The 23,372-nt window shown below is 40.1% G+C and overlaps 1 protein-coding gene across 3 annotated transcripts in view; it reads right to left on the minus strand.

Moving 5' to 3' along the window:
- Positions 1 to 23,372, minus strand: part of TOMM70 (translocase of outer mitochondrial membrane 70) — a 34,140-nt gene that overhangs the window by 6,953 nt on the left and 3,815 nt on the right. For 2 of the 3 annotated variants that reach the window (XM_084843232.1, XM_084843234.1), the window contains exons 2-11: positions 18,718 to 18,891; positions 13,829 to 13,955; positions 13,410 to 13,519; positions 12,570 to 12,718; positions 10,741 to 10,948; positions 6,381 to 6,515; positions 5,905 to 6,012; positions 5,608 to 5,724; positions 5,287 to 5,384; positions 2,199 to 2,321 (exon numbers count right to left, since the gene is read on the minus strand). In XM_084843232.1, coding sequence (XP_084699358.1) covers positions 2,199 to 2,321; positions 5,287 to 5,384; positions 5,608 to 5,724; positions 5,905 to 6,012; positions 6,381 to 6,515; positions 10,741 to 10,948; positions 12,570 to 12,718; positions 13,410 to 13,519; positions 13,829 to 13,955; positions 18,718 to 18,891 — 1,349 coding nt within the window. The remainder of the gene's footprint in view (positions 1 to 2,198; positions 2,322 to 5,286; positions 5,385 to 5,607; positions 5,725 to 5,904; positions 6,013 to 6,380; positions 6,516 to 10,740; positions 10,949 to 12,569; positions 12,719 to 13,409; positions 13,520 to 13,828; positions 13,956 to 18,717; positions 18,892 to 23,372) is intronic. The other variant, XM_084843235.1, reaches the window with a different exon arrangement.

The following is a 23,372-nucleotide window of genomic DNA, read 5'->3' on the forward strand; positions in this document are numbered from 1 at the left end:
AACGAGTGTTACTATGGATACAGAAATCCTTTATGTCAGTTACATGCGAATGTAAAGAAATATTTTTTCTAATGAAAGAAAAACTTGATAGTATACTTCCAGGCACAATTCAAAGTATTTGTGATTATGTTTAAAGCCCTAAATTTTTACTTGAAGGACTACGACTGTTAATGGTGTTGAGAAATTTAGCTACACAGATAAACAGATACCTATTTTGCTAGATGCTCCTTTTTTTACTAGTAAGAAAAATATACAAAATGATAGAGATTGGGATAAATACTTGAAAGAAAAGTGCATGAAATTTGATACCCAGGCAGGAGCCCTTGGTGATTACTGCAGGAACCAAAGGATCACTTGATGTCTAAGGATAATGAAAGATACTGGGATGTTTCCTCATAATAGTTTAAAGATAGATGGTATGCTATCCCCAATAAATGTTCTTTGGACCTTATGGTCCTCCTTATAGAAGTATCTAAGGAAGATTTTAGGATATTGAATTTAGAGCAGAACCATCTTAAGGAGTTTAGTAGGAAAAAAAACTTGAGGGGATGTTCCAGCTGAAAACTTCAGAATTATATAACCAATTGGATTTGATATCAAATGTTGACTGTTTCACTGAGGCCCTTACGGATGAGCAAAATAGGGTCTACAACTGGAAAAAATCCAAACATTAATTTAAACATCAGAGATCTGTCTTTTTCTAGTGATCTAGAGAATGGCCAGAGAGATGAGAATGAGGGTCATGTTTGACACTACTCATAGCTCTTCTTCAGACCCTTCTACATTTCAATCTGAAAGATCTTTTTAAATATCCAATTGAGGGTGGGGCTGACCAAGGGAGGAACAGGGATATATACAAGAAAAAATATTAAAGACTAATTGGTGGTTAACTTATCAAGTGGCACTTTCAGTGGTGTTGAATTGAGAATTCTCATTTGTCTCTACACTTAGGCATGATGCCTTTAATTCTATGGTGGAGCTACAACTATTTAGAAAAATCTTGCTAGCGGATTTTTTCCAAGGACTGAGCTGTATTACAATCGGAAGATAAATGTAAATTTAAACCTAAATCCATTTTAAATGTGTTCATTAAAGGTGAGATAGGTAGGACACCTTGCCAGGCACCACGGAAGCTGCTGGGGGGGGGGGGGGCGGTGCTGTGGTGCCCACCAGAATCATATTGCCTATTCCGATCTATTGGTTCCTAACCTGCTTTTTAAAAACATGTAATGCACATTAGCTACTTGTCAGTTAGTACTGGAGTTAAAATCATGCAAACAGGAGACAGGCTGATTCTGGTTTAGTGGAAGCTGATGCACGGAGGCTTGCATTTAGAGGCATTCTTGCTATAGTTTTCTTCAGTCCCTGTGTTGAAGGACTGGGGGGATGGGACTTTTCAACTGAGAGATCAGTGACAAATTAAGCTCAGGATATTAAGGATATTAAGGTCCCCTCCCTCTGAGTTTCTCAACTATTCTACCTAGGCTAAAATGCTGTTCAGGGGGAGGGGGTATATAAACAGACTTAGAGAGCAATCTTATGGCCCCTAAACAGCATCTTGGGGGCCTCAGGATATTTCAGATCAGACCCAGGAATATGAGGTCCCTGCCTCCTCTCAGCCAGCACAGAGAAAACCATGCCAGCTGCATTGCCGAGGTTGCAAAAGCGACCTTGGAACGAAGGGAAAGGAGGCATGCTGGTGGGTGGGAAGGTGACTGGGGAGGCTGGCTTATGCTGTATCCAGGGGCCTCCCCAGCCTCTTACTCTCCCTCTCTCCAATAACTCAGCTAGATGGGCAAGCACACCCGTCTAGCTAAGTTGTAAAGTGGGGGGAGTACAGAGGCGAAGATCACCTCCATCGCTCCCCCCACTCTGCACTCAAGTTTGGAGCTGACGGGAAACCCGATAGGATTGCACCCTTACAAACTTGGATCATTATACACATCAGTGTTCACACAAACGAAGCTGAATGATCCAAGAAAGAATTAGCACATGTCAAATGTCATTGCCCTTAATTAATACAAATTCCTGGAGCAATGGAAGAATTTGAAGGCAGTCCAAGGAAAGCAAAAAAAATGTAGTTCCCCTTAAATAGCATGCAGCTAATAGCCTACTAGAGAGAAAAATGTGTAACATTTTGTACTTCCAGCAGTAATTTAGAAATCTAGATTCCCAAACTGAAAAGGTACAGTACTTACCTTTGCACTTCAATTGTCCCCATAGTTTCATATGCAAAGTCACACTTGTTATCTATTTCAATGGCTTTGCTTATAAGTTCCAAACCTTTGTCTAAATCCTGCTTCCACTGAAGCTGAAGTAAACTGAAATAAATCAATCGCAGTCAAACAATTAATATATAGTTTGCAACCTATAAGAACATAAAAATATCACTTAAGCCTAGCATGTTAACATTCTAAGAGGAAGCACAGACATGGCAGAAATGTATCTGAGAAAAAAAAAAAATGATCTGAAAAACAGGGCTGCATTCAACTAGGCTCTAGTCAGCTGCATTTGTTTACACATATATATTTGTAATTAAGTGCTGACAAAACAGAGGCTTAATTCTATTTAAGTTTCTGCCTTTTGTCAATAATAGAGCTGAACTTCAATTTAGATTTTGAGAGCCAAGGAGACAGTTCTTAGCACTGAAATCCAGTTGGGTTACCAATGAAGACAGTAGCTGAAATGTTTAGGTCTATGTTTTGTCAGGTAACTTTTTAAATATTATGTGTATAATTTTATCCTTCAATTATTCCAATATAATACAACAAAAATATCCTGAAATATGTGGATTACATTAAAGACCTTTTAAAAAAAGCCAGTTCAAACTCCCCTGGTTCACATGACATGACAGACCACCGAGGCTTAATTTACCTACCGTGACTCTCACATTGGGCCAGATGCCTGGCTTACTGTGGCTTGTTGTGTCTTGTGAACACAGGTGGTAGGGTTGGTTTTTTTTAGGGTTAGACAACCCTCAAATAATGGATGGCTAGTTTTATGGTTATTTGAAGGTTGCCTAACCCTCGAACAACTATTGCCTGAGTTCACATGACACGACAAGCATAGCAAGCCTGTGGGCAGCATGCAAAAATGGTGCCCATGGGTGCCTGGCATGATGCAACTGCCCCATAGGTAAATTAAGCCACAGTGGGCTGTCATGATGTGTGAACGGGCCCACTGTCTTCCTACATGCAACTAGACCCAATCATTCTCAAGTGGAGATCATCAACTAGGGAGTATGCAGATACCACTGGCTGCAGTTTCTATCATCACAGCTGGGAAGAAGTTATATCATAGAAATTGCTCCTGACTGTAGCCATATACTGCCCAATTTACATTTGTACAGGTTGTACTGCTTGTAAGAAAAGGATATTCAAACATGGTGGACTTGCCAAAAATCAGGAATGGGGGGGGGGGGGTGTGTTATAGCTCAATTAAACAGAATGATTGGATACTCTATACCAATGAACCCTACTTATATCTTGCTTAGGTATCTTAAAAGTATAATAAAAATAACCACATGGAATTGGTAGGAAGCCTTTCAATAGCCACAAAAATAGTTATAGCTGCTAAATGGAAATTAACCAGTGCTCCTTCTTTACAGGAATAGATTAATATGGTATATAGCATTAACAGTTAAATTAAAAAAATATTCACTTACAGAGACAAAACTCTTAACCCTGGATGCCACTTATTTCTTATATGAGACAACAATACAATTCAGATGTTAATGAACGTAGAGCTTTTGCTTTATTAGTGTAAATATATCATGTGGAACCTAGAATGTTATGTATACACTGAAAGCTATAGAAAATTAGGAAGATTTAGTAGGTATTAGTTATAGGTTATTTTGCACTAATCAAGTTATGTTGTTTGCTTTTGCATTTGATGTTCTTATGATGTTTTATATATTTATGATTAAAAATATTTTTCAGAAAGGAAAGAGCAAACCAGTCATTTATTGCATTCTGAGAAGTGATTCCCCGATCACCTACACTAGAATTGTTCAGCTGATGTAAATTACACTACACCCATAGTGAACAACTTCCTCATATTTTTGTCTAAAAGATGTAATTGTTTGTTCTAGCTCAATTTTTAAAAAAGAATTACTTTCAAAACATAAACGGCATCTTTAAAGCTTTTACTACTGGAATTAAATGCCATCAGTTCAATAACATCGCTTAATCCAGCACATAACAACCAGATATCCATTTAGAAACTCACTACAGGTTGGATCCAGTGTCCTGTCCAGAAATAAAAAGGCTTGTTTTGTTTGCTGAAGGAAGAGGGGGTGATACAGCAGTATTTGCTGATTCCACTTTCCCCGAAGCCCTCCACATCCCATGGGTGGAGTGCTATGGATCCAACCCTATAAAATTACTATAAGTTCAAGAACATTTGCATGTTGTATTTTATCATTAATTTCAGTTGTCTGGAAATTTATGAATATTTTCCACTGCCCTAAATCAATGGAGATCTAGCATGTTTATTTGACTTACATTTAGTAAACTACATTTTAAAAAGTATATTATGTTATTTAAACATGCTGGGGGGAAAAATCTGACAAGTCCTTCCAATAGCGAGAAGAACTTAAAGATGTGGTTAGAAAAATTAAGTAAATTAAGTAAACCATTTGCACATGATGGCAACAATTTGCCATTACATGTGCTGGGTGTGTTCCACAGCCTTTCTGAATATTCAACTTCCAATTGGGGGTTGCTACGTGATGTCCAAACACTACAGATTAATTGTGGGTTAAAAATGCAGTTAACCTAACTATAAATTGTAAGTTAACTGTGGGTTGCTGCTGTTAGTGTGAATTGGGTCAATGAAATCCACACAGAATGGTTTAAATGTTATACTCAAATTCAGTTTTACTTGGAATACAACTCAATAATATACACCTCCCCTACATTAGATTGCGGGGATGGGGGAATAATGAAGGCACTATTAATGTACTAATTTTAACATGCCTGAAGAGCTGTGCACATAAATACCTCCTAAGGATGCTCACCTGAAAAATATTACAACTTTGATTTTAGAGTAGATGGGTAATGTACCAATTCCAGTTACCCAAATTTGTATTCTATCATTATTATTATTAAGTAAATTTATATAATAATGTATTTCTAGAAGTGGAAACTTTTCCATGGAAAAATGTAGTAGTGGAATATTGTCCATTCCTTTTCAGAGAAGGAGATTACTTCTGAGTTGAAGTTGAAAAAAGTTGTCATACACACAAAAAGCCATAAGAACAGTCCTGATAAATGCAACAGTACTTACCCTTTATGAACATAGGTAGTAGCATTATCTGGCTCAAGATCAATGCATTTATCATACATTTCATCAGCTTTGCCAAACTGTTGTTGATCTGTTAATGCCTGCATGGGTAAACATTAAACGAATAATGAAATAATCTATGTGAATATAAAAATACTAGTCCATGTAGTCCTGCCGAATCTCATGTAGTCCTCCATTAATATGCACTGGCATGTGTTTGCACAATGTTACCACATTACGTGGTAACACTTATTACTAGAACATTAGGTGCTAAATTGGTTAATGGTAATACACATTATCAGATGTGAACAGAGACATACATACCTGGGCATATAATGCATAGCCTTCAGCACACCTTGGAAATTTTTTAATAACATCCTCAAAGCCTTTCATTGCTGCTTGTACTTGTAAAGCATTATTTCCAGTGTAGGCTTGACGATACTATATATATATATATATATATAAAAAAAAAAGGATGTCAAAAATACAACCATGATGGTAAAAACTATTAACAATCTCAAGTATAATTCCTAAACTTGCTGAAATTGAAACAATATTTTGACTGGATATTTAAAATACTTTATTTTACACTAAAACCTTAATACAATTCCATATACTTACCAATGCGAAGCATTTCTGTGCTTGTGCCAAGGCAGAATCTGGCCGCAAACGGATACATTCATCAAAGTCTTCTACAGCTTCTTCAACTTGGTCAAGCAGAATTTTTAGCTAACAGAAACAAAAATATTGGAGCACAGCTCTATGCTTCCCTACAAATAAAATCACTGCCACAATATAGTTACCAGAGAAACAGATCTATTCCTATTATAAAACAGGGATTTTGCATGGATGATTTCCTCACAGCTAACTAGCTCTGGTCTCTTATTTATATCAAGTTTAACCTCTTCTCCCATTTAATCTTGTACTTCTGGCCAGTTGCTGACTGCTGAAAAGCAGAGACGTTTTAAAATGACACATAATTCAATGCACATAATGAAGTGGTCAACCTTTGCTTTTTCTGTCACTGTTATTCTCACTAATTATAGAATATCCAATTTTGTAGGAAAAAATATTTAAGATGGCAGGATAACGCCTACCTGCCCTCTGTGATGATAAACATCTGCATTCTGAGGATCAATATCAGCAGCCATATTAAAATCTTGAGTAGAGAGCATAGATTGTTGCTGTTGCATAAACATACTTCCTCGCTTGATGAGGGCATTAGCACGAAGCTATAAGAAATAATCAAAATTAGTTTGATATCAAACTTTCCTGCTACCTAAGAAGAGCCATGCTGGATTAAACCAAACGTGTATCTAGTCCAGCATTTTGTTTGCTCAGTGACCAGAGGGCCACGGGACGCTCACAAACAGGACATGAGCACAACATCATCCTCCCACTCATATTCCCAGAAACTAGCATACAGAGGCATACCACCTCTGATACTGGAGGCAATATAGATAACCACAATGTGTTCTATGTGGGGCTGCCTTTGAAGACAGTTTGGAAGCTGCAAAATGTGGTGGCCAGACAGATAGCGGGGACCAGAAGGCCTGAACATGAAACACCAATTGTGGCCCACTTGTACTGGTTGCTTATACATTTCTGAGACCAATTCAGTGCGCTGGTTTTGACCTACAAAGCCTTATATGGCTTGGGATTGCAATACCTGATGGAGGGCTTCCCTGGTATTAACCTACCCATACACTATGATCTTCACCTGGCCCTCGTCCAAGGGAGGTTCAGAGAATGGTAACAAGGGAGAAGGCCTTCTCGATGGTGGCCGCCCAATTATGGAACACTCCCAAGTGAGGTCTCCCTGGCGCCAACACTGTCATCTTTTTAGTGCCAGGTTAAGATTTCCCTGTACCGCCAGGCATTTGACAGCATATGATAAGATCGTTAATGGATCCTGGGGCTTTTATTGTTGATTGTGCAAATTGTTTTATATTTTTGTATGCAAATAGTTTCATATGTTATTTTATTGTATTTTTAGGATTTTAATCCTTGTAAACCACCCATAGCTTTGGCTATTGGGAGAGCCAGCATGGTGTAGTGGCTAGAGTGCTGGACTGGGAGTCGGGAGATCCAGGTTCTAGTCCCCACTCGGCCATGGAAGCTCACTGGGTGACTTTGGGCCAGTCACATACTCTCAGCCCAGCCTACCTCACAGGGTTGTTGTTGTGAGGATAAAATGGAGGAGGAGGAGGAGGATTATGTACGCCACCTTGAGTTCCTTGGAGGAAAAAAGGCGGGATATAAATGTAATAAAATAAATAAATAATATGTAGCCATCATGACTAGCAGTGGTGTAGTGGAGGCAGGGCTTGCAGGGGCGCAGCCCCAGCACTTTTTCATTAGCAGGGACTCTGATGTCATCTGCCACCCCCGCTCAGAATTCCCTGTTCCCTCTGAGCTTAGCTGCGATCCTCACCGTAGCTGCGGGGGGGGGGGGGGGGATGAATTTTCCAAGCAACAATATATTGCTCCATGTTGGAAAGCAAAGATTTGGGGAAGACTTGGTCTGGAATGGGCAATTAAGATCTATTCTAAAGACGTGCCCCTGGTGGAGATGAAAACTCCTAGAACTGGTTTGTTGATATGGATCGACACAGCTGCCTGAAATTTTTGGACTGCCCTTAGAGACTGTTCACAATGAGGACCTGCATTTCCGAATTTACCACTACACCACTGATGACTAGTAGCCACTGACAGACTTATCCCATGAATTTGTCTAATCCCCTTTTAAAGCCATCCAAGTTGGTGGCCATCACAAGAAACTTCTCAGACAGACTTTTCTGAGTTTTAGTTCTGATAATACTGTTTGATCAGTTTCCCTTTTGTACTTGGGGAATTCTTGCAACCTAAGCTTGGTAATGTGATGGGATTTCCTCTTTTCAAACTGTTGAGAACCCCTGAACAAGCCCTAATGTTAAGGCAAGCCATGCAGCAGCCAGCTAGACCCTTAGGCAGTGACTTTGCTGCTGGTTCAGAAATGAGTCCGAGCGTGAGGTGCCCGCACTGTCAAAAGTGAAACAAATTTACAAGAAAGAGCTAAAACTACAAGAAGGCACAGGTCCGGTTGGCATGATCACAGGGTGATTTCACAGGCTTTGATGGCTTGTTAGCCACCCTGCATGTGCCAGTTGTGTGCTGATTTACATAACTGAGGGGCACATAGATTCCCTTGACCCAGAGGTCTGCACTGGAAACTGGGATACTACTTAGAACTCCCCCCTCCCCCGCTGGCACAGTCCCAGAAGAAAACAAGACAGCAAATAATATTATGCTGGAGACACATTATCTCCTCAGGTAAATCCCTAATTCAGGGAAGCTCTCTATACCCTCAACCACAACCACTCCTCCATTGAAGACAGAATTAAAAACCATCCAGTCAGGAAACTGGTATTTCTCCTCCTGGTCATGGAACATCATCACACTCTTTAAAGATTGAAGTTTGTTTCATATAGCCTAAGGCAATGACTACAAAATGATGAATCAGGACCCATCAATGGATGATAAAAAAGTTATGGGCAGATTGCCAGAAAGAGACGAATTATGTAGCAAAATAAGCCATTTCTAGGTCAGGAGCTAGAACTGCTATGCAAGTCTCAAGCAAACAAAATATCCTATGAGTGTGTCTCCTTAGCAAATATTTTTAGCATAACTTCTAGGATAAGCACTGAACAGTAAAGATGAGATACCCAAGCCTGTGTTTGCCTCCCATGTGCATAGCACGCACTTGTAGGACAGAAATGGCAGGAAGGATGCTTCTCTTCCCACCACTTTCCCTCTCCAAATACCATCCCCTCCATCCTTGCCGAAGAGTGGTAAGAATTATTCTGAACTTTCGGTCATTTAAACAAACACTGGGTTGGATCCAGACTTCCCATGAGAAGAGTTCCATTCACAGGACACTCATGCTCAGGGGAGGTGGCGGCGGCAATGTTTGCCAATTCCGCCTGCAGCCCCCTGAAAATCTGCTCCAGATGGGTGGGGAACCCTCTAGAATAAAATGGGAGCTACAAGCTGTAGGGGAAAAGGGGAACTGGTGAAAATCACCTCCCCCTTCCTCCTCTGGTAGCCTCCTCTGGATCTCAAGCCCTTCCATTTGTAGAAGAACAGGTCTGGATCCAACCTATTGAACCTAACAAACTAAATCTGGGGTCCCAAACGTGGTACCTATGGGCACATTCTCTTGGCATCCACTAGGCTCCTTGCCCGTCCTGATATGTTTTAATTAAACACATTTTTAACTGGGAGGCTGGCATGATGCAAAACAAAGTGCCAGCCTCTAGTACCAAACGCATTCTTAGAAAATAAAAATGGAGGGTGGCTGCAGCCCAGGACTTAGTTTTAAAGCATGTCCAGATTCAAAGAAAATGGTATAATGGGGATGGTAGGGAGTGTCGGGAGGGCTAGAGGGGGTGGTGGAAAGTGAGTGGTGCTTTGTCTGTGCAGGGGTGTGTGTATTAGCTGGGTTGCTTTGGTGTGTTCTGTTTTGCTCGTGTGTGTGTGTGTGTGTGTGTGGGGGGTGCATTTTGCCTGGGTTTGATGTGTGTCTGTGTATGGTATCATGGTTTGTGTTACTCTGAGTATCACCAGTTTGTGTGTGAAACAGTTATTTTGTTGCACTGGGGGGGGGGAATATATGGTTTGGAATTTGAGACTCCGGGACCATACCTTGAACTCAAGTTTCATGGCCAAATTACTGCTGTCTGAGCCTCAAGAGTTTGCCTTCTGTGAAACGAGTGCTGGAACAGAAAAATGTGGATTCAAAGGAGCAGCTTTGTGTTCTGGAGCTAAAACCTCACCTGTGCCTTGTACAAAGGTTTGGGGCAAGTTACTTTTCTTGTAGTCTCACCAGTTTGCCTTCTGGGAAATGGGTGTTGTTTTCACCAGTCACACACACCATGGCAACCATTTTGTAAGAGTGCTCACAACACTCTGAACATCCCAAATGTGCCCAGTGACCCAAAAAGTTTGGAGATCCCAGCACTAAACCTTCACAGAGACACAGCAATATTCACTGGTTGACACAACACAGAGGCAATAGCTTAGATACTAAACATGTATTCCATTCAAGCAGCAGAATCACTGACAGAAATGAACATAATGGCCTTGTTCGCACGTATTGACAACCCAGAGTATGGGCTGAACTGTGGGTTGTTGAATTGTGGGTTGTTATATGTGAATCTTGCACTATGGTTTAACTATGGGCTGTTTACCACAAACAACCCAGGAAGAGAGCCCATGGTTTGTTGTTGGGTTGTGAACTCTAGGATGTTCACGGTTAACAACCCATAGTTAAAACCACAGTGCAGGGTTTGCACGTAATCACAACCCATGATTCAACAACAACCCATGCTCAAGGTTGCTCTTGCATGTGAACCAAGCCAATGTCATTGCATGAACACTGCAAAGTGTTTCAATAAAACCGACATATCACTCACCCACCTTTACACTGGAATCTTCCATACCAATAACCTGATTCAGATCAGGTTTGGCAGCGTTTGCATTACCAATAAGCAGGTAAAACGTAGCTCGTAACAGCAAGGCTTCTGCCATATATTTTCCTTTAGCCTCAATTTCTTTAGTACACTCACTAATTATTTTGTCATAGTTTTCTTCTTCCATGTATTTCTTTGCCTTCAAATAGCCACAGCTGAAAACAACATGCATAGTAATCATTAATATGCAGGAGAAAAAACTCTAGTTCTAATGAAAACCATGTGCAAGGCATTCTTGGTGGTATCTCTGTGTGGGAGTTACTGCATACGCCAGATTAGTCCAAAATATCATATCCCTCACCAATCCAGCACTTAATTCTGATACCACTTAAATATTGCAACAGAGAGAACATATTAAAACAAACCTCCAAGGAAAAGATAATGCGCAAAATTGTTTATATAGTTCTTCTGAAGAAAATGATTTAGAGCCCCCTGAGGACGTCTCAATATGCACTAACTTTTCAACAGTGATGTTGGCCTTGGAATTAATGGTTTTAGTAATTCCTGACTCAAAGTGCTCATGTGTGGAACCAAATGGCTCCATGTGTGCATGATACAGAAGCTCACATATTATATTTTGGGAGAAAGTGAATTTATATAGCATAAGGTTCAGCAGCACTCAGACCCAATAAGTGAATGTTAACTTCCCTTAAATGAAAGACTATAAGAAATAAATTCTGACCTACAACAGAAACAAGGCCCTTCAACTAAATTTGACTGGCTCCAGAGCTGCTCCATGACTCATTTATTACATCAAAACTGGCAATGAAAGGACAGGGAAAACACAAGGATTGTTCTTTGCTGTCCTGCTACTTACAGATTAGCAAAACTGAAAATGTAAAGAGCTGTTATGTTTTGAAGAAAAGATCTGTGGTGCAATAACCTTACCAGCCTTTTAAAACATGCATCATTTGCATGCAAAGCATGTGCTCTGCCACTGAGGTATGGCCCTTCCACAAACATCTGTGCTACATAAATTAACAGTAGCTAAGAAACAAATGGCAGTTTCCAAGTTGAGGATAGATATTCAATTAAAATCCTCTCCAAAACCACAAATGCAAACCATTGTTAACTTTAGAAACAAGAAGCTGTTAATTATCTGTGTGGGATGGGGGTGGGGAAATTTCATTCCAATTAGCCTCATAAGGTGCAAAGGAAATCACAGTAAGTTTTTCAACACAGAAATAATTGCTACTTACCTACATTATGTGCATTTATACAGCATTACTACATATCACATCTCTTCAAACACTGAATCATTCTACTAATAAACAATGTCTTCTCACAAAATCACACCTTCCCCAATGAATTAGCTTTTCACATGGCTGCCACAAGCAAAATGTAAGCTAGTTTGCTTCTTCTGCCTCACAGAAGAAGCAAACTCCTATCACAAGCCTAAATCCAACGTACCATTAGCAGAAAAAGTGCTCCGTTAGTGGAACGCCACTATTTTTTCCCATTGCGCAAGCAGCTGTTCAATGGGAAAAACCTAAGAGCTGCAAGCAGTTGTGCAAACGGACCTTTGATTTTCCCCTTGCACATAGCTCAAACATGGTTTTCACCAGCACAATATAATTTCCGCTGGCAGAATTACATTGTTGGATACAACAGACTGAAAAGAATGTGAGCACTTGCTCAATTTAAATTTTCCTGTTTTAACATATTATGTACGATAACAAAATAGTTATGCTCAGTTTTATAAAAGAACAGAATGTATATTAGAACCTTCAGAACCTTGACTATTTATTCCCTTAAGTTTATTCTTCAGTAACTTACTTTTCTTTTACTACAGAGGCCTCCCCTTCTTTATCCTTATCTTCATCAGATTTCTCCCCCCTAAGAAGCGGTTGAGAGATGATGTCATCTGTGAAAGAGCTGAAGTAAGATTTGATAAACTGTGGTGAAGGCATCAGGGGTTCCCGGTTCTGAAATAAGATGAATAGCGTTGGTCTGTATACCCAATGGTAAGTCAGCCAATGCAATTGAACTAATAAACCACCATCAGAAATAAATATATTTCTGGTTCCAGTTTGTTTCTGAGCGCACTTAAAGAGCTCATTTTAACCTATAAAGCTCGAAATAGCCTGAGCCAGAGCATCTGAAGACTATTACTCCCATATCAGTCTGCCCATTCCCTTCAATCTTCCTCGCAGACACTTCTTCAGGTTCCCCCACCTTCTGAGTTAAGGGGGGCTTCCTCGAGAATACTCTTTCAAGGGAGATCTGCCTAACACTGTTATGGCAGTTATTAGCATTCCTTAATTTTATTAAAGCCACAATGTTCAAAGCACTTCACACTTGCCATGTAAAATAACAAGACCATGCTATATGTGTTTAAAAATTGCACCTCAGGATTTGGATGTCATTTTAATGTCTCACGTTACACCACCACACAAGATGATTTCTCAGTTTTTCCTGTAGGATTGCAAGCTGAAGAAAAAATACACACAATCCCCTTAACTAATTCCTATGAGAAGACATTGTTGAATTAAACATTCTTGTACACCACAGCATACCTGGAATGTTCTTGCAAATTCATTAGCATGGCTTTATTTTTGTAACTATTAGCAAAAATGGCTCATGTTTTACTAATGACAATAGATATTAAGGTAATACCTTATATTTCTCTTTGGCCTTTTCTTTCCCAAGAAGTTTAAGAACTTTATCAGCTAACAACATACTTTGCTGATTTTGAAAGCCCTCTAAAATGCAGACTGCAGTGACATCTGGGAAATAAGAAACAAGGCTATTACTAGTTAATATAATCCTTGAAAAACTACATAGGGAGTGGCTACCAGACACATTATATTCCTCTAAACACTTAGGCTACACATAACCTCTCTTTGTAGCCAAGGATTTTGAAAATAAACTGATTTTTTCTGCTGGATGTGTATCTAAGAAACCGTAACACATTAAGATATCAGAAATGTAGAAAGAGGGGGAAAAAGACTAGTGTTAGAGCTAAAGCAATTTCCCATGTCCCCGAGAACATAAACTATGTATCTTTAACCTCATTTATAGTACAGCATACTCACCTTCTAAACATTCTTTCTTGTTGTCAAGCTTCTCATGTGCTTTGGCACGCCTGAAGAGAGCTTTCACATATCTGGGATTAAGCTCAACTGCTTTTGTGCAGTCTTGGGCCACCTCTTTCCATTTTTGCTGTAGAGGTAAGAATACCAAGTTATTAAAGATAAACTATTTTCTTAAAGAAAAAACAGTATTACTGTAGATTTCTACCACTTTTAACACTACTACAAATTTTCAGTCTGGAATAATCTTGTCTTCAGCTGCTTCTCCAGGATTTTTAAGTTACGAACCCCACAGTGCAAACTTATACATAGTTAACAAAAAAGTAAATCCCACTATGTTCAATGCAACTTACATCTTGATAAGTGTGCCTAGGATCGTAGCCTTAATCATTTACTACAGAGTAACCTTACTAAAGTATTAGTGAGGTCAATGTGGCTTCTCCCAAGTAAATTGTTTGGGAAATGCAGCATAGGAACTTTCATTTTCAAAGCTGCATCTTGAAAAATGCCCAGGAAAGCAAAGAGGCAGAGTAGCAAGCAGAAAAGGGAATCAGGAAACTGTGTAACATAAGAAAGGAGAATTTGTTCTAAAAGATTTAGGGAAAAGATTTTAAAATGATACAGCTGCTAGGAAGAAATACTCAAAGCCTGTTGAAATAAAAACTCAATACTATTACTTCATACAGGAATGCTGTAAATAGTAAACAGCAGAAAACACTTCCAACAGTCCTATTAAAAGGTTTGTTATAAATTTATGTAATTCCTCCATTGTGAAGCTTATACGGCAATCCTATGTCTACTCAGAAGTAAGACTCACGATGTTCAATGAGCTTATTCCTGGGTATGTTTGTATAGAATTTCAGCCTTAAATATCATATTACTTACTGTAAAGGTAACTTCTAAGATGGACCATTCTCTTCCCTCTAATTTTCATATCAGCTTTACTTGCTTAAGCATCTCATTTTAGCTGTGAATTTGATATTTTATTATTGATTTGAGATTCAATGATTTACCACAAATGTGTTAATACATTTTGCAATTTTGTTATGTTTTATTGTATTTCAAATGGAGAGGAATACGTGTTGAGGAGCTTTAGCAGCATTTTCAGTATAAAGAACCATATCTCGTTTTCTACAGCAGTATTAATCTGCACCAAACAGAATCTGCAGACTAGGCCCAGGCACACAGAGAGTAACCCAATATAAACAGAAGCATAATCATAATTATGATTTAATTATATTTTTACCTTTGGTATATTTCTATTTATATGTTTTAACTGTACAAATTTTTAATCTTGTAAAGTCTCCTTGAGTCCCAGTACTGGGAAAAAGGCGGGATGATGATGATGATGATAATAATAATAAATACACCATGAGAGTTCAGAAAACTTTATGGCTGCGAGCGCTCAAAAAACTAGTGTCATCCTTAAAACCTGGACAATCTCAACTTCCATTTCAAATGCCCAGTCAGGAATCTGGATATGGATCACTGCCTTGTTGTGGCGAAGGGGCTTGCGTAACTCAGTGAGGCCATAAGCTATGCCATGCAGGGCCACTCAAGACGGACAGGTCATGGGGGAGAGTTCTGACAAAATGTGGTCCACTGGAGAAGGAAATGGCAACCCACTCCAGTATTCTTGCCAAGAAAACCCCATGGAACGTATCACAAGGCTAAAAGATATGACACCGGAAGATGAGCCCCTCAGGTCGGAAGGTGTCCAATATGCTACTGGGGAAGAGCAGAGGGAATTTCCAAGCAGCGCCAGAAAGAGTGAAGCGGCCGGGCCAAAGCCGAAAGGACACTCAGCTGTGGATGTGTCTGGTGGTGAAAAGAAAGTCCGATGCTGTAAAGAACAATATTGTTTAGGAACCTGGAATGTTAGATCAATGAATCAAGGTAAGCTGGAGGTGGTCAAACATGAGATGGCAAGATTGAACATCGACATCTTGGGAATCAGCAAACTTAAATGGACAGGCATGGGTGAATTTAATTCAGGTGACCATTATATCTACTACTGTGGGCAAGAATCCCTTAGAAGAAATGGAGTAGCACTCATAGTCAACAAAAATGTGGGAAAAGCAGTACTAGGGTACAATCTCAAAAACGACAGAATGACCTCAGTACGAATGCAAGGCAAACCATTCAACATCACAGTAATTCAAGTCTACGCCCCAACCACTGAGGCCGAAGAAGCTGAGATTGATTGGTTCTATGAAGACCTCCAACACCTTCTAGAACTAACACCAAAAAAAGATGTCCTTTTCATCATAGGGGACTAGAATGCTAAAGGAGGAAGTCAAGAAATCACCGGGATAACAGGCAAGCATGGCCTTGGTGTACAAAATGAAGCAGGACAAAGGCTAATAGAGTTTTGCCAAGAGAACACGCTGATCATAGCAAACCCTCTTTTCCAACAGCACAAGAGGCGACTCTACACATCGACATCACCAGATGGTCAATATCGAAATCAGATTGATTATGTCCTTTGCAGCCAAAGATGGAGAAGCTCTATACAGTCAGTAAAAACAAGACCTGGAGCTGACTGTGGCTCAGATCACGAGCTTCTTATTGCAAAATTTCAGCTGAAACTGAAGAACGCAGGGGAAACCACCAAACCATTCAGGTATGACCTAAATCATATCCCTTATGAATATACAGTGGAGGTGAGGAATAGATTTAAGGGATTAGAGCTGATAGACAGAGTGCCTGAGGAACTATGGACGGAGGAACATTGTTCAGGAGGCAGCAACTCAATCCATCCCCAAGAAAAAGAAATGCAAGAAAGCAAAGCGGCTGTCTGACGAGGCTTTACAAGTAGCTGAGGAAAGAAGGGAAGCGAAAAGCAAGGGAGAAAGGGGAAGATCTATCCAACTGAAGGCAGAGTTCCAGAGAACAGCAAGGAGAGACAAGAAGGCCTTCTTAAATGAACGGTGCAAAGAAATCGAGGAAAACAATACAATGGGAAAGACTAGAGATCTTTTCAAGAAAATCGGAGATCTCAAGGGAACTTTTTGTGCAAAGACGGGCATGATAAAGGACAAAGAAGGCAGGGACCTAACAGAAGCAGATGAGATTCAGAAGAGGTGGAAAGAATACACAGAAGAACTATACAGGAAAGATCTTAACATCCCTGATAGCCATGATAGTGCGGTCACTGAACTTGAGCCGGACATCCTCGAGAGTGAAGTCAAGTGGGCCTTAGGAGGCATTACTAACAACAAAGCTAGCGGAGAGGACAGTATTCCAGCGGAGCTATTTAAAATCCTAAAAGATGATGCTGTTAAAGTGCTGCACTCAATATGCCAACAAATTTGGAACACTCAACAGTGGCCAAAAGACTGGAAAAGGTCAGTTTACATTCCAATTCCAAAGAAGGGCAATGCCAAAGAGTGTTCAAACTACCGCACAATTGCGCTCATTTCACATGCCAGCAAAGTTATGCTCAAAATCCTACAAGCTAGGCTTCAGCAGCATGTGAAACGAGAACTACCGGAAGTACAAGCTGGGTTTCGAAGAGGCAGAGGAACTAGAGATCAAATCGCCAACATGCGCTGGATCATGGAGAAAACAAGAGAATTCCAGGAAAAGCGTCTATTTCTGCTTCACTGACTACGCTAAAGCCTTTGTGTGGATCACAACAAACTGTGGCAAATTCTTAAAGAGATGGGAGTACCAGACCACCTTACCTGTCTCCTGAGAAACCTGTACGAGGGTCAAGAAGCAACAGCAAGAACTGGACATGGAACAACTGACTGGTTCAAAATTGGGAAAGGAGTACGACAAGGCTGCATATTGTCGCCCTGCTTATTTAATTTATACGCAGAGTACATCATGAGAAACGCCGGGTTGGATGAATCACAGGTCGGAATTAAGATTGCCGGGAGAATTATCAACAACCTCAGATACGCAGACGACACCACCCTAATGGCAGAAAGCGAAGAGGATCTAAAGAGCCTCTTGTTGAGGGTGAAAGTGGAGAGTGCAAAAGCTGGTTTGAAACTCAACATTAAAAAAACTAAGATCATGTCATCTGGCCCCATCACTTCCTGGTATATAGAAGGGAAAGAAATGGAAGCAGTGACAGATTTTACTTTCTTGGGCTCCAACATCACCGCAGACGGTGACTGTAGCCATGAAATTAAAAGACGCTTGCTCCTTAGGAGGAAAGCTATGGCAAACCTAGACAGCATAGTAAGAAGCAGAGACATCACTTGCCGACAAAGGTTTGTATAATCAAAGCTATGGTTTTCCCAGTAGCAACGTATGGCTGTGAGAGCTGGACTATAAGGAAGGCTGAGCGCCGAAGAATCGATGCTTTTGAACTGTAGTGCTGGAGAAGACTCTTACGAGTCCCCTGGACTGCAAGGAGGTCAAATCAGTCCATCCTAAAGGAAATCAACCCTGAGTGCTCATTGGAAAGGCAGATACTGAAGCTGAAGCTCAACTATTTTGGCCACCTAATGCGAAGAGAAAACTCTCTGGAAAAGACCCTGATGCTGGGAAAGACGGAAGGCAAAAGGAGTAGGGGACGGCAGAGGATGAGATGGCTAGGCAGCATCACCGATGCAATGAATATGAACTTGAGCACACTCCGGGAAAGAGCACAGGACAGGAAGGCCTGGCGTGCTATGGTCCATGGGGTCATGAAGAGTCGGACACGACTTAACTACAACAACAGGACAGAAATCTTCTGGAGACACTAAGGCAGCAGATCCTGCAATTCAGAACTTCCCACCAATCATTTGAAAGCCACAGACAACACTTCTGGATTAGAAGAATTCTGAACCCTAGGAATTAAGGAAGCTAGAACAAACAAAAAATATGCACACATAACAAAGAAAACAGGTGAAGTCTATATTTCAGTTGCAAATGAACATGTTTAAGATTCATACCAATTGTTCATATGCTGCAGCTCTGTTCTGGTAAAAGGTAGAAAGGTCAGCATTTTTCTCCGAGGGACATAAACCGATGGCTTCAGTATAGCACTGAATAGCTTGTTCATATTTCCCAGCTTTAAAGTATTTGTTGCCTTTGTTCTTTGCTGCTTGGGCTCTATCAAGAGGGCTCTGGAAAAAGAAATATTCACCAGTCATTTATGTTTTCTAGAATGAAAATATAAAAAGCCAGTCTCAATAGAGGGTTAAAGTCCCCAGAGCAACTTCATAAAGTTTATCTTCTGCACAGTGGAGTCACTATGCATGAAAATTCCAGTACTAGCTTAATAATTTGGTGCAGAATACAAGGACTGCAAACATCAGCAAGACAAAAAGATATAAAAGCACAGATGTGCCTGATCTCATCTGATCTCGGAAGCTAAACAGGGTTGGAAGCTAAACAACGTTGGTTAGTACTTGGATGGGAGGCTGCCTGGGAATCAGGCTTCCTGCACTGACCAGGGGGTTGGACTTGATGGTCTTGTAGGCCCCTTCCAATCCTATGATTCTATGCATCATTAGCTGCAATGAAATGAAAAAACTCCAACAAGCCTGTTTCCTGACATTTGCTAACAGCTCAACGTCTAGCAGGTAAATTCAAGATCTATGTTTTACCATGGGGCATTTTGCTGTGTGAGGCAAAAATATCTGCAGGCATAAATAATGTCACTCACCTGCTCACCCCGGGGCAAGTGTCCCCTGCCTCCATGCGAAAGAGACTCATGGCAGCCTCCAATGGGCTCTCAACAATTTAGAAGGAAAGAAACAGCGGGCACTTCTTTTGTTGCTTCTGCCCTTATTCCACTCTCCACAGAATGAGTCAAGTGCATCCCTCACCCTCCAGACTTTTGTGCCTGCAAGAGAGCTGAAGAGAGAGGCAAAGCCTTTTCTTACTTGCAGAGAGCTTTGGAGAAAGGAAGGTGCAGTTTCTGAACTTTTCCAAAACTTCCTCAAACTCAGAAAACACACTACCTCTTCGTCAAGCTCTCTAAAAAAAACAATGAAAGCTGGATGGAGAGCTAGGGTCTTGAACAGAGCTTTGGAGAAGTACAGAAACAGCTGGCAGTCCTCCTGGTTTTTCTGTATTTCTCCAAAGTTTCCTGCAAGTCAGACAAGTCTTTACCTCTACCTACAGCAACCACAGAGGATTTGGAAGAGGTGGGGATTTTTCTTGCACTGAGATTGTTGTTTGCATAAGAAACAGCAGACATTTCCCCCCTTTCTCTTGGCTGCACCTCCACCCATGTAGACAAGACTCTACCTCCCTCCCAAGCCATGTGTATTTGCCTGAGGCCTGGGAGAGAGCCTCAAAAAAGGTAAATTAAAAAGCAACTCCTGCTTTTTCTTATCTTCTTCATACCTCAGCCCAAAGTGAAGAAACCCTGGCCAGTCCCAGAATTCCTCTGGATATGCTGGGGGTGGGTAGTGGTGGTAGAAAAATTGGCAGTGATTACAGATACAGGCCTAACTGATAAGCCAATCTGGTATTTGTAGACCCCTTAATATTGATTTGCAGTAGCAAATTTTAAACTCGAAAGTTTAAGGGTGTAATCATATGCATATTTAGACAGAAAAACTCCTACAACTCCCAGCATTCCCCAGTCAGCCATGCTGCCTGGAGAATGCTCGGAGTAGACTTCTTCTGTCTAAACATGCATAGCCTTTAATTATTCTTACCAGAGAAGCTCTTCTTCTCTTAAAAATACCCTCTTTTGCAGGTTATTTATGAAGCACTACACGATGCCTTAAACAATGCATTCTAATAAATAATAATGATACATATCTTTAACAATCTCTGTACACACCTGAAGCAATGTATATTTGTAGGTCATATACAACATGTATTACGCTAACTCCTAAAGTACAGATGGGTAAGATTGTTGAATCAAACATTAAAGCTACAACTTATATGAAGGGTTCAACACTATACTGACAGAAACCATGAAGTAGAAAGAGGGCTGAATCTAGTAATCTCCTGTTGCTCACACACTATTCTGCAAAATAATTAAAATAAAAAAAGAATTTTGACAAAGGGAAATTCTGTAAAAGCATCCTTTTGCATAGAGCTACTTTAGATGCAGCCAAGGATTTAGGTAAGTCCAGTTTGGAGATTTATTCATTTTTAGGTCATATGCGTATGCCATATTATGCAGCTGAATGTCCTCTCCATTTCCAAAGGAGCTTGTTACATTGCGCATGGATTGCTGTTTGATTAAAACAAGCACCTACTGGACGCACAGAACCAGTCATGCAGTTCTTATTACATTTATATCCTGCCCTTTTCCATGAAGAAACTCAAGGAAGCTTACATAGGGTTCCCATTCAGACAATAACCAGGGCCTGACCTGCATAGCTTCAGCCAAGGTTGTGATCCCATCCGTACTGATAATTTAAACAGAACAAATGGAATCTGCACAAAATGTTGCAGCGTAATGTTCTTATTTAGGGATCCAGCCACCCAACAATCCCTTTTCCAAACTACTCCACTCCATTCTCCCCCCTCTCCACAACCCGTTTTTTGTTCCCCACCCATCAGACATTCAGTGGTCAGTGCTCACTGGGCTGTTTCAAGGTTTCTCCCTCTTAGTAAGTTTTCTAAAGTTTTTTGCTGCTTCTGCAAACCTTATGATTCCCTTAAGCCTCTTGATACCATCCCCTTTTGTGTGGATGGTGTGCTTTTCACGACACAAGGAACAGCCCTCAGAGAATGAGTTCACTATTACTTTATAAGATACCTGCAGTTTTAAGTATCATGTTAGTTAAGCCTCTGACTATACGAATCTCAATTATGTATGGTTACAAACTTGTAAGGATGCAGGGCTTCCACAGCTGCTAACCGAAATGAAAGACTTGTGCTGTGAATCTTTATTGGCTCACTGCCAATTTACACATGAAAGTATGTTCAACATGGCACTGTAAGACTAATAATACTTTTAAAATCTAAGAAAATAAAACTAGAAGGCAAGGCATTGTTGTTTTTTCCCAGAAGGATAGCAAGAATATATATACATACACACTCATTGCTTTTTGTCTAAGAAAACATATCACTTGAGAGTGGTAAACCATCGTTTATTACACTGCTTGCTTGCTAACAGTCAGAAATGATAGGGAAATATTTCCCCAGTGGGTGCTAATAAAAGAACCTTCATATTTTCCTGTTAACCTGGAATTTCTCTCAAGTCTATGGAAAGCGACAACCCCCCAATGGCGGGCAGGCAGGGGAGAAGCATTTGGAATTAGTTTTACAATTTGAACTCTAAAGTGGAGATTTGTTTGTTTTAATTGGAGATAGGTAAAACTGGATGCAACCTCAGGCAGGATCAGCAAATGTGTTACCAGCTTATAGGAGACTTATTTGTTTCCACAAGGCTCAGCTTGTATATTTGTAAATCAAACAAATATTGCAAAGATACCATATGTCTCCAGTACTCTTCCATCCAAAGGAAACTAAACCCTGTAGTATTGACCTTAGACTGCTCACCACTTGAAGAAATGGGCAATTCATAACACCATATTCAGGATGTTACTATGACCTTTTAAAATTAAACTACACTTCATATGCAAGGTGATGCTATACGCTCATATTTTCACTTGAAATATCAATTTCTAAGACCATATCTTCAAACACCACAACTTTCCTTTATTTCTAAGGAGTCAAGTGAAGCAAGGGCACAGAGTGGATGGGAACTCTTCAAAATTAATGGGCTGGATTCAAACTAAGTCAGGTGAACTTGTCCCATTGAAATCAATGCAACTGCCACCAAAAGGGCTTCTAAAGAACTACTTGCCCTGAGGGGATTGGAGAAGAAGCTACACAGCATGCCAGCCTTCCAATTTTTTTTTAAATAAACAAAATCTAAAGCAAATTTTTAAAATCAGGATGAACAGGGAGCCTGGCAAGTACTAAGAGAGATCTATGCTGGAGACCGCAGCACAAGATAGCATTTACAAACTCCCTAAATAAGATAGAGTGCATTTGTAAAGACAACTGTGGTAAAACAGGACTGATCAAAAGGTAAATGATAAAAGATAAATGCTAAAGGAATGTGTATCAGTCTCCAGTATCCTTCCATGTCACGATGCCTGTAACAAGGCCTTTGTTTTCAGGGACAGTATCTTCTCAAGCAGAATGAGGAATTTGCCATCATTCAATGGGTATGTTTCCAGTGAAGCCAAGAGATTACAATAACTGGATACATAAATAACTGGTTTTAGCTTTACAAACTGTGAAATTTGCAAGCTGTCTTTCAGACAAACAGGGAAAGATTACTCTTTTGTGGTCCATTACAAAATGATCTCATTACCAGAGTTCCAGTGAAATAAATATCCTTACTTCAAGCCACTTCTTTCCTTCTGAACCACAGAGCAGACGCAAATGTTCTGCCTCCCAAAAATCCAGTTTTCTTTTCTTTTTGGCCTACCCACAATACTCAATGCTAAGTAATCACTTCATCTACAGTTTGGAAAAACATCTATTCTGCATACTCCTGAAGGTTCAAGGAAGATAACTATTTATACAATCACGTATTAAATTATTTTTATGAAAGACAAAGTTGTAATAATAATAACTATGTAGCCAACAAGAACACACCACTAAATGCTTCTCAAATGGA

This window comes from Heloderma suspectum, chromosome 3 (assembly GCF_057233095.1).
Source record: "Heloderma suspectum isolate Gila_16-S chromosome 3, 16-S_ref, whole genome shotgun sequence".
NCBI classification, from domain to species: Eukaryota; Metazoa; Chordata; class Lepidosauria; order Squamata; family Helodermatidae; genus Heloderma; species Heloderma suspectum.